The 11,827-nt window shown below is 38.8% G+C and overlaps 1 protein-coding gene across 1 annotated transcript; it reads right to left on the minus strand.

Annotated features, from left to right (window-relative positions):
• Positions 1-2,071: 2,071 nt before the first annotated feature.
• On the minus strand, positions 2,072-3,019 carry LOC126080845 (olfactory receptor 5B3-like). Its single transcript, XM_049892033.1, has one exon. The coding sequence runs from the start codon at positions 3,014-3,016 to the stop codon at positions 2,072-2,074; it is 945 nt and encodes a 314-aa protein (XP_049747990.1). The 5' UTR covers positions 3,017-3,019.
• Between the last annotated feature and the right edge of the window lie 8,808 nt (positions 3,020-11,827).

Raw genomic sequence — 11,827 nt, forward strand, 5'->3', positions numbered from 1 at the left:
TACAGTTACATACTGTTGAAGCTGAAGAATCTTCATGGATCATCTATCCAACTTTAATTTTGTATATAAGTAAATTGAGTTGCAGGAAAGAACGACACATCCAAGGTCAAATGCTTGGACTGAATTGATCTCACAAATCTGATCTTTTGAGTCTACTCTCAGCCTATACTTCTGCTGTGCTCACATGCCAGGCAAATTATATGTATTAAAAAAATCTGTTGCCATTATGTCAATTCTGACTCATAGAGACCCTATAGGACAGAGTAGAAGTGGGCGATAGCATTTTCAAGGAGCAGTTGGTGGATTCAAACTGCTGATCTTTTGGTTAGCAGGCAAGCTTTTAACCACTGTGCCACTAGGGCTCCTTTATATGTATATAATCATTTAATCCTCTCATTAACCCCATGAGGTTAGTTTATCTTATGAGTTATCTTAGCAACAAAGAGGTAGAGTAATCTACTTAAGGTTACACAGTTATTAACCAACAGAGGCAAGCTTTAAACCAAGTCAAAGTTGTTTGCAACCTAAATATTATTAGTGAATTTAAATTGATTTTAACTTCGTTCAATTCACATTTAATCATTGTATCCATTGTACCAAGTTCTATGCTTGGACTTTTACAGTAAAATATCTCAGAAATATAGAGAGATAGATAGTAGATATAGTGGAATAAAAGTAGCATTAGAATCATATACAACCACCAAAGGCAATTTGGAATAGCAGATATAGAATTGGGTGTGAGAATTCAGGCTTAGGGAAGAGGTATATAAGCATTCACATATCAGCCCCATCATCTACTGCCTGGAAGACATTGCTTCTAATGTAACTTCCCTGAGCCTCATTTTCCCATGAGTAAGATGAAGATGATAACAGGACCTACCTAAAGAGATTTTTATAAGAGTTAAATGAGATAATTTGTGGAAACCTGCATAACACAGGTGTTAAGCACAAATCTGAATGCTAATATTATTATTAGAATGGAACTATGATATCTATTTTAGTTTGGTGGTGACATGCAGAGCTTCAAGTTATGGATGAGTTTTAAAGTCTAGTAGTCTCACTTTTTGATTTGCTTTTCTTCACATACTATGTCAACTCCAATCATCTTTTCCCTCCAGTATTTCTTAATATGCTCTTCCTCTCCCATACTGGTAGCTGTGTAAGCATTCTACATGACAAGTGAGGAATCATCAGTGCTTCTTTAATTTATTTTGATAACCATATTTTAGCTTGAGTTTCAGTTCATCTTGCCTGCCGATCTTAGGATTCGCCAGTCTTTGTAGCCTCTGAGCAAGCCCTGCTCTCTGACCTGCCTATCTTGGGTTTGCAAGCCCCTTCAGCTACATGAATCAGGAGAAGCCTCCAGTCTGACTCACAGACTTGGGATGTTCCAGCCTATACACATATAGGTTTACTGGTTTTGCTTCGCAAGACATTTGATACCAGGAGTGATTCTAGAGAAGCAAAATTGTAAAGATGAGTTTTGTAAATTGGTTCTCAAGTCTGGTTAGTCTTAAAGATGCTGATGACTCTGCTTCCAGTAATCCATGGCATGAGGTAGTAATACAAATACAAAAAATATCACCACCAATACATCAGTATTGGTGAGAGGCAATGCTCTGGGTGATTGCATGTTTCATACCTGTTATGGATTGAATTGTGTCCCCCCAATATGTGTGTCACCTTGGCTAGGCCATGATTTCCAGTATTGTATGATTGTCCACCATTTTATGACCTGATATGATTTTCCTATGTGTTGTAAATCCTACCTCTATGATGTTAATGAGGAAGAATTATGCACTGGCATATGGTAGACAGCATGTGAATAAATCCAATGTCATTAAAATGGTTTCTTGAAAGCAAAACCCACATATCCTTATGTTCTCCTTTAGCTATTCCCACTCATGTATTACATTTCTGGACATAATGTTTTCCTTTTTCTAGACAACAGACTTTTGAAGAGGTAAGTGTTTCACCTTAAGAACTAAGAGCGTTGAAGGCCTGAAACTGTAAGCCATTGCACAGGGAAGATCTGAGGGGAATACACTGTGTTGTTGTGGATTCTACTATGTTAAATAGTTAAGCCTAGAAACAATTTTGCCTTCTCAACAGCCTTCTCTAATGCACTCTTGACATCCTTGTTCCTCAGGCTATAGACCAGAGGGTTCATCATGGGGATGACCATAGTATAGAACACAGATGCCTTTTTGTCTGCGTCCATTGAATGACTGGAGCTGGGTTGTGTATACATGAAGATGCATGTCCCATAGAAGATAGAGACTGCAACGAAGTGAGAAGCACAGGTGGACAAAGCCTTCTGATATCCTTCAGCTGAGTGCATCTTTAGAATTGTGATAAATATGAACAGGTAGGATATCAAGATAACCAGAAGAGCAAAAAAGGTATTGAAGCCTGCTGCAAAAACAAGAATCATCTCACTAACATGTCTACCAGAGCAAGAGAGAGCCATGACTGCTGGAACATCACAGAAAAAGTGATGGACCACATTGGACATACAGAAGGAGAGGTGGAATGTGACCCCAGTGTGGATGGAGCCACTAAGGAAACCACCAACATACGAACCTATAGCCAGACATGTACACAGACCTGTTGTCATGGTGCTGGTGTAATGTAGGGGTTTACACACTGCTGCATAGCGGTCATAGGCCATTGAAGCCAAGAGGAAATTTTCTACAGAAGCAAATACTGCAAAAAAGAACATCTGAGCAGCACATGCATTGTAGGAGATGACATTGTCTCTTATAAGGAACCCAGCCAACGCTGTAGGAGTAACAGCTGAAGAGTAACAAAGGTCCACCAGAGACAAGTTACTGAGGAACAAATACATGGGAGTGTGGAGACGAGAGTCCAACAAAATCAACACAATCATCCCCAGGTTCCCAAGCACATTGATGAGGTAAATGAGAGTGAATATTATAAAGAGGGAGAACTGAAGCTCCAGAGCATTGGTTAGTCCTAGCAGGATGAACTGATTGATTTCTGTTCTATTTTCCATTGACATTATTTGGGAATTAAGAGATGCCCTGTATTAAGAAGGAATAATGGGACAGAGTGTTAAACAGAAAAGAAATTGCAGTAAAATTGAATTGTATACATATCCTGTGCATTAATTCATCATAGCAATAACTTGTATTTCAAGTGTCTCCATACACGAAGTCCTGACCTAACTTCTTAAAACCCCATTTCTTCTCTCTGTAAAATAAAGTTGGCAATGAGACCCATTTCAAGGTATTTAATGAGAATTAAATGAGAGAATGCATGAAAGACAATGAGTAAAATTGGGTGTTTGGCATAGCCTGATTAGTGCTGTTGTTGTTAGTAGGTGCTGTCAAGTCATCTCTGACTCATAATGACCTTGTGTATAACAGAATGAAATGTTGCCTGGTCCTTCCTGCAGGATTCTCACAATTGTATGTAAGTTTGAGCCCTTTGTTGCAGCCACTGTGTCAATTCATTGAATTGAGGGTATCCTTTTTTGAGCCCTATACTTTAAAAAACTTTTTTTTTTTTCCTCTAGTGATTGGTTCCTCTTGATTACATGCCCAAAGTAAACGGGATGAAGTCTTTTTATCATCACTTCTAGGGAGTATTCTGGCTGTACTTCCTCCAAGACAGATTTGTTCATTCTTCTGGCAGTCCATGGTATATTCAATATTTTTCACCTATACCATAATTTGAATGTGTCAATTTTCTGGTCTCCTTTTTTGTTGTTCTGATTCCGCATGCAATATGATGTGATTGAAAATACCAAGGCTTGGACAAAAAACATTGAAATACAGACATCAGGTAAAACACAGGCAAAGCAATGCAAGAATTTAGGAAAATAATACAGGAACTTAATGTCAAAATAAATATCCAAGTAGGAATCACACAAAAACAACAATTAGAAATCCAAAAGATAAACAACAAGATTTCAGAAGGGGACAATGCCATAGAAGGTTGTAAGAGCAAATTGGAAACAGTGGAAGAACGGACTAGCAAAATCGAAGACAAATCCTTGGATACCACTTTGTTTGAGGGAAAACCAGAGAAAAGAATAAAGAAGATTGAAGGAAACCTAAGAACTATGTGGGATAAAATCAAGGGCAAAAATCTGTGCATGTTCAGATTTCCAGAACAGGGGGAGAAAATGGAAAACATAGAGATCACTGAAGATTTGCTGAAAGAAAAATTCCTTAACATCATGAAAGACAAAAGGCTAACCACCGAAGAAGCTCAATGAACCCCGTATAGGATAGACCCCAAAAGGAAAGCACCAAGACGTATCATAATCACACTCACCAAAACAAAGAAAGACAAAGAAAGAATCCTGAGAGCAGCATCAGAAAAATGAAAAGTCACATACAAAGGGGAAACAATAAGACTAAGGTCTGCTTACTCAGCAGGAACCATGCAGGCAAGAAGGCAGTGGAATGGCATATATGAAACCTTCAAAGAAATAAAATTGCCAACCAAGAATAATATATCCTGAAAACTCTCACTCTAAAATGGTGGCAATATAGGTCATTTCCCAGAAGAACAGAAATTAAGGTAATACATAAAAAAGAAGAAAAAAAAAACTTAAAAGAATTACTAAAGGGAATCCTTCAGTTAGAGAACTGACAACATCAGAAAACAACCTGAATCTAGGACACAGGACAGCATCAGCCAGATACCAAAGTAGGTGATGAAATCTCAAGATAAAACAAAACTAAAATATTTACAACAGGTAACAAGTGATATCAATCTGTAAATGTCATCAGAACAATAAAAGAGGGAATAAATGGTGTAGGTGTAGGATTTTCAAATGGAGAGGAAGTCAAGGTGATTGCCTTAGTCATCTAGTGCTGCTATAACAGAAATACCATGCATGGATGGTTTTTAACATAGTGAAGTTTCTTTTCTTACAGTAAAGTAGATTAAAAGTCCAAATTCAGGCTGTCAGCTCCAGGGGAAGTCTTTCTCTCTCTGTCAGCTCTAGAGGAAGACCCTTGTCCTCAATCTTCCCATGGTCGAAGAGCTTCTCAGGCACAGGGACCCCGGGTCCAAAGGATGTGCTCTGCTCCTGGTGCTGCTTTCTTGGAGGTATGAAGTACCCCACTCTGCTTGCTTCCCTTTCCTTTTATCTCTTAAGAGATAAAAGGTGGTGCAGGCCACACCCCAGAGAAACTCCCTTTACCTTGGATCAGGGAGGTGGCCTGAGTAAGAGTGGTGTTACAATCCCACCGTAATCCTCTCAACATAAAATTACAATCACAAAATGGAGGGCAACCACACAATACTGGGAATCATGGCCTAACCAAGTTGATAGACACATTTTTGTGGGGACATAATTCAATCCACAACAGTGATATCAAGCAACAAAACAATGATACTAAAACCAGCCAAAAACACCACAAAAAAGAAAATTACAGACCAATATCTTTCACGAATATAGATGCAAAAATTCTCAACAAAATTGTAGCCAATAGAATTCAGCATCATATAAAAAAATAATACACCACAATCAGGTGGGATTAATACCAGGTGTGTAAAGATGGTTGAACATTAAAAAATCAATTAACGTAATCCACCACATAAACAAAAGAATCACATAATCATCACAATCAATGCTAAAAAGGCATTCGATAAAGTTCAACACCCATTCCTGATAAAAACTCCTTAAAATAGGAATAGAAGAGAAATTCCTGAATGTAATAAAGGGCATCTATACAAAACTAACAGCCAACATCATTCTGAACAGACAGAGGCTGAAAGCAGTCCCCCTGAGAACAAGAACAAGGCAAGGATGTCTTTTATCACTACTCCTATTTAACATTGTGCTGGAAGTGGTGGCTGGAGCAATAAGGCAGGAAAAAGAAATACAGGACATCCAAATAGGTATGGAAGATGTAAAACTATCCCTATTTGCAGATGATATGATACTATACGTAGAGAACTCAAAGACTCCACAGAAAACTACTGGAACTAATAGATTCAGCAGAATTGCAGGATATGAGATAAACATACAAAAATCATTTTGATTCCTATACAACAATAAAGAGAACTACAAAAAGGAAATCAGGAAAGGATTATCATTTAAAACAGGCCCTAAAAAAAAAAAAAACTTTGGAATAAATCTAACCAGGGATGTAAAAGACACGTACAAAGAAAACTACAAAACACTACTTCAAGAAACCAAAAGAGACCTACATAAATGGAAAATTATGCCATGCTCGGGGATAGGTAGACTCAACATTGTGAAAATGTAAATTCCATCCAAAGCAATCCACAAATAAAATACAATCCGAACCCAAATACCAACAGCATTCTTCAGTGAGATGGAAAACCTAATCATTAGCTTTATATGGAACAAAGAGAGGGCCCGGATAAGTAAAGCATTCTGAAGAAGAGGTGTGGTCACCCTCCATTTTTTAATTTTCCTGTGTGTTATAAATTGTAACCTCTGCCTATGGTTAAAAAGGATTAGGGTGGGATTGTAACATCTTTACCCAGGTCACACCCCTGATCCAATGTAAACAGAGTTTCTCTGGGGCGTGGCCTGCACCACCTTTTATCTCTCAAGAGATAAAAAAGGAAAGAGAAGTGAACAGAGAGGAGGGTCCTCATACCACCAAGAAAGTAGCACCAGGAACAGAGTGCGTCCTTTGGATCTGGGGTTCCTGTGCAGAGAAGCTCCTAGTTCAGGGGAAGATTGATAACAAGAACCTTCCTTCAGAGCTGACAGAGAGAGAAAGCCTTGCCCTGGAGCTCATGCCCTGAGTTTGAACTTCTATTCTACTAGACTGTGAGAGAATAAATTTCTCTTTGTTAAAGCCATCTCCTTGTGATATTTCTGTTATAGCAGTACTAGATAACTAGACAGAGAGGAAGGATGGGGAAAGGAAAACACTAACTAGGCAATGATAAGTGGTAACTTTGGTGAAGGGTAACACAATATACAATACTGGGGAAATCGGTACAACATGACTATGGAAAGGTCATGAAACCTTCACAGGCACATCCAAACTCCCTGCAGGACCATGTTATGAGGCTGAGGGCTGGGAATTGTGATCTTGTGGGGCATCTAGCTTAATTAGCATAACATAGTTTGTAAAGAAAATGTTCTACATCTGACTGTGATGAGTACTGTCTGGAGTTTTAAAAGCTTGCAAGAGGCCATCTAAGATACTCCCCTGGTCCTACCAAGTCTGGGGCAAGGGAGAGTAAAGAAAATCAAAGATGCAAGGGAAAGATTAGTCCAAAGCACTAACGGACCACAACTACCACAGCCACCTCCACCAGACTGAGGCCAGCACAACTGGATGGTGCCTGGCTACCACTACTGACTGCTCTGACAGGGATCACAGTATTGGGAGAAAAATGTGGAACAAAATTCAAACTCATACACACACACAAAACAAAAAAAACGTAGACTTACTGGTACGACAGAGACTGGAAAAACCCATAGAGTATGGCTCCTGGACACTCTTTTAATTCAGTACTGAAGTCGCTCCTGAGGTTCACTCTTCAGCCAAAGATTAGACAGACCCATAAAACAAACAATAATACATGTAGCTCAATCATGTATATGAGACTAAAATGGGCACACCAGCCCAGGGGCAAGAACAAGAAGGCAGGAGGGGACAGGAAGGCAGGGCAAAGGCAAATGGAAATGGGCAACTCAAGAAGGGGTGAATGTTGACATGTCGTGGGGTTGTCAACTGAAGTCACAAGACAATATGTGTATTAATTGCTTAATGACAAACTAATTCGCTCTGTAAACCTTTACCTAAAGCACAATTATTAAAAAAAAAAAAATACTAAGGCTTTGGTCAGATGCATCTTAGTCATCAAAGTGACATCTTTTTTTTAAGAGTTTCAGAGGCCTTTCAGAAAGCTTTGCTCAATGCAGTACTTCAATTAGTGCTAGTGTTAGGTATAACATTAGGCATATTATTAGAATGTAATGATGGCTTGTATGTTTGTCTTGCAAAAGGTGGGTGGTGATATAAAATGTGTGTGAGTTTTTAACATCTGGCAGCCTCACTTGCCTACTTGCCTTTCCTCGCACGCTGGGTCCACTCTTATATTCTAGCCACCCACGTGTCTGTCAGTTTGTCATATGGGAGGGCTTGCATGTTGCTGTGATGCTGGAAACCATGTCACCAGTATTCAAATACCAACAGGGTCACCCACAGTGGACAGGTTTCAGCTGAGCTTCCAGACTAAGACAGACTAGGATAAAAGACCCGGCGGTGTGCTTCTGAAAAGAATTAGCTAGTGAAAATCTTATGAATAGCTGCAGAACATTGTCTGATGTAGTGCAGGAAGATGACCCCCCAGTTCAGAAGGCACTCAAAAGACAACTGGGGAAGAACTGCCTCCTCAAAGTAGAGTCCACCTTAACGACGTGGATGGAGTCAAAGTTTTGGGACCTTCATTTGCTGATGTGGCATGACTCAAAATTATAAGAAATAGCTGCAAACATCCATTAATAATCAGAACCTAGAATGTACAAAGTATGAATCTAGAAAAATTGAAAATCATCAAAAAATGAAATGGAACACAGAAACATCAATATTCTAGGCATTAAGAGCTGAAATGGACTGGTGTTGGCCTTTTTGAAACAATCATATGGTCTAAATAAAACAGAAATGACAAACTGAAGAGGAATGGTGTTGTACTCATCATCAAAAAAAAAAAAAATTTCAAGAACTATCCTGAAGTACAATGCTGTCAGGGACAGGATAATATCCACATACCTGCAAGGAAGGCCAATTAATATGACTATTATTCAAATTTATGCACCGTCCACTAAGGCCAAAGATAAAGAAATTGAAGATTTTTAGCAGCTGCTGTAGTCTGAAATTGATTGAACATGCAATCAGGATGCATTGATAATTACTGGTAATCGGAAAGTGAAAGTTGGAAACAAAGAAGAGTCGGGGTGAGAAAATACAGCCTTCTGATAAAAATGATGCCAGAAATAGAATGATAAAATTTTGCAAGACCTATGACTTCTTCGTTGCAAATACCATTTTCCACCAACATAACCGGCAGCTATAGACGTGGATCATGCCACATGGAATACACAGGAATCAAATCGACTACATCTGTGGAAAAAGACAACAAAAAAGCTCAGTATCATCGGTCAAAACAAGGCCAGAGGCTGGCTGCAGAACAGACTATCAATTGCTCCTATGCATGTTCAAGTTGAAACAGAAGAAAATTAGAACAAGTCCACAAGAGCCAAAGTACCACCTTGAGTATATCCCGCTTGAATTTAGAGACAATCTTGAGAATAGATTTTATGCATTGAACGCTAACGACCGAAGACCAGATGAGTTGTGGAATGACATCAAAGACATCATACATGAAGAAAGGAAGGGGTTATTAAAAAGACGGGAAAGAAAGAAAAGACCAAAATGGATGTCAGAAGAGACTCTGAAACTTGCTCTTAAACGTCAACTAGCTAAAGCAAAAGGAAGAAATGATGAAGTAAAAGAACTGAAGAGAAGATTTCAGAGGATGGCTTGAGCAGACAAAGTAAAGTGCTATAATGACATGTACGAAGAGTTAGAGATAGGAAACCAAAAGGGAAGAACACTCTTGGCATTTCTCAAGCTGAAAGAACTGAAGAAAAAATTCAAGCCTCGAGTTGCACTAGTGACGGATTCTATGGGGAAAATATTAAACGACTCAGGAACCATCAAAAGAAGATGGAAGGAATACATAGAGTCATTATACCAAAAAGAATTGGTCTATGTTCAACTGTTTCAAGAGGTGGCATATGATCAGGAACCAATGGCACTGAAGGAAGAGATCCAAGCTGCACTGAAGGTATTGGCAAAAAACAAAGCTCCAGGAACTGACAGAGTATCAACTGAAAGGTTTCAACAAAGGGGTGCAGCACTGGAAGTGCACTGGAAGTGCTCACTAGTCTATGCCAAGAAGTTTGGAGCACAGGTACCTGGCCAACCAACAGGAAGAGATCCATGTTTATGCCTAATCCCAAGAAAGGTGATCTGACTGAATGTGGAAATTTTCAAACAATATCATTAATATCACATGCAAGTGAAATTTTGCTGAAGATCATTCAAAAATGGCTGCAGCAGTATATCGACAGGGAACTGCCAGAAATTCAAGCCAGATTTAGAAGAAAGCGTGGAACCAGGGATATCATTGCTGATGTCAGATGGATCCTGGCTGAAAGCAAAGAATACCAGAAGGATGTTTACCTGTGTTTTATTGACTATGCAAAGGTATTCGACTGTGTGGATCTTAACAAACTATAGATAACATTGCGAAGAATAGGAATTCCAGAACACTTAACTGTGCTCATGAGGAACCTTTACATAGATCAAGAGGCAGTTGTTCAGACAGAACAAGGGGATACTGATTAGTTTAAAGTCAGGAAAGGTGTGAGTCTGGGTTGTATTCTTTCACCACACCTATTCAATCTGTATGCTGAGAAAATAATACAAGAAGCTGGACTATATGAAGAAGAATGGGGCATCAGGATTGGAGGAAGACTCAACAACGTGCATTATGCAGATGACACAACCTTGCTTGCTGAAAGTGAAGAGGACTTGCACTTACTGGTGAGGATCAAAGACCATAGCCTTCAGTATGGATTACACCTCAACATAAAGAAAACAAAACTCCTCATAACTGGACCAATAAGCAAAGTTGTGATAAATGGAGAAAAGACTGAAGTTGTTGAGGATTTCATTTTACTTGAATCCACAATCAATACCCATGGAAGCGGCAGTCAAGAAATCAAAAAGACACACTACACTGGACGAATCTGCTGCAAAAGACCACTTTAAAGCGTTGAAAAGCAAAGATGTCACCTTGAAGACTAAGGTGCGCCTGCCCCAAGCTTTGGTGTTTTCAATTGTCTTGTATGCATGCGAAAGCTGGACGATGAATAAGGAAGACAAGAGAAGAATTGACACCTTTAAATTGTGGTGTTGATGAAGAATATTGAATATACCATGAACTGCCAAAAGAACAAAGAAATCTGTCTTGGAAGAAGTACAACCAGAATGCTCCTCAGAAGCAAGGCTGGTGAGATGACATTTCTATTGTTCTGTGGTCAAGTGTGATTGTTTGTGCTTCTAGGGATTTGTCCATTTCATATATGTTATCTAATTTGTTGGCTTACAATCATTCATGGTATTCTCTTAAAATTCATTGTATTTCTGTAAGTTTGGTGTTAATGCCCTCACGTTAATTTCTGATTTCATTTATTTGCATCTTCTCTCTTATTCTAGCTAAAGGTTTGTCGATGTTATTCATCTATTCAAAGAACCTACTTCTGATTTTGATGTCTCACATACTTTGGACATTTTATTAGGAGAAATCAGTCCCTGGAGAAGGACATCATGCTTGGTAAAGTGAACGTCAGCAAAAAAAGGAAGGCCCTCAATGAGATTGATTGACAACAACAGTGTTTCTCAGTGCCCTCCAGCCCATACGCTGGCTGAACCAGTATTTTCTGTGTGAGCTGTTTCTTATTTAATTTGTAATAATTTAATTTAAAAGTAATCCTGGTAGTTGAAATCTATATTTTAGCATGGATGGAAAGTTTCATTTTCTTAAACTCATTCTTTCTCTTATAAGTGTCATCCCATCTGAATCACAGAGGTCAAATGCTGAAAGCTCATAGATTGTGGGTACTTTTTGCCTGTATGTATGTTCTGCTGGTACGTTCCATGTTTTTAAATTTTTTATTTGAATATCTTCTTATGCAGGCATAATATTTTACATTTTTGTATTTCAGTTTGAAGTCTTGGGCAGGACATCCATCCTCTGCTAACTGCTACTCTGTACCAACCTCCTC

The sequence above is a fragment of the Elephas maximus genome, chromosome 7, assembly GCF_024166365.1.
Source record: "Elephas maximus indicus isolate mEleMax1 chromosome 7, mEleMax1 primary haplotype, whole genome shotgun sequence".
In the NCBI taxonomy this organism is placed as follows: domain Eukaryota; kingdom Metazoa; phylum Chordata; class Mammalia; order Proboscidea; family Elephantidae; genus Elephas; species Elephas maximus.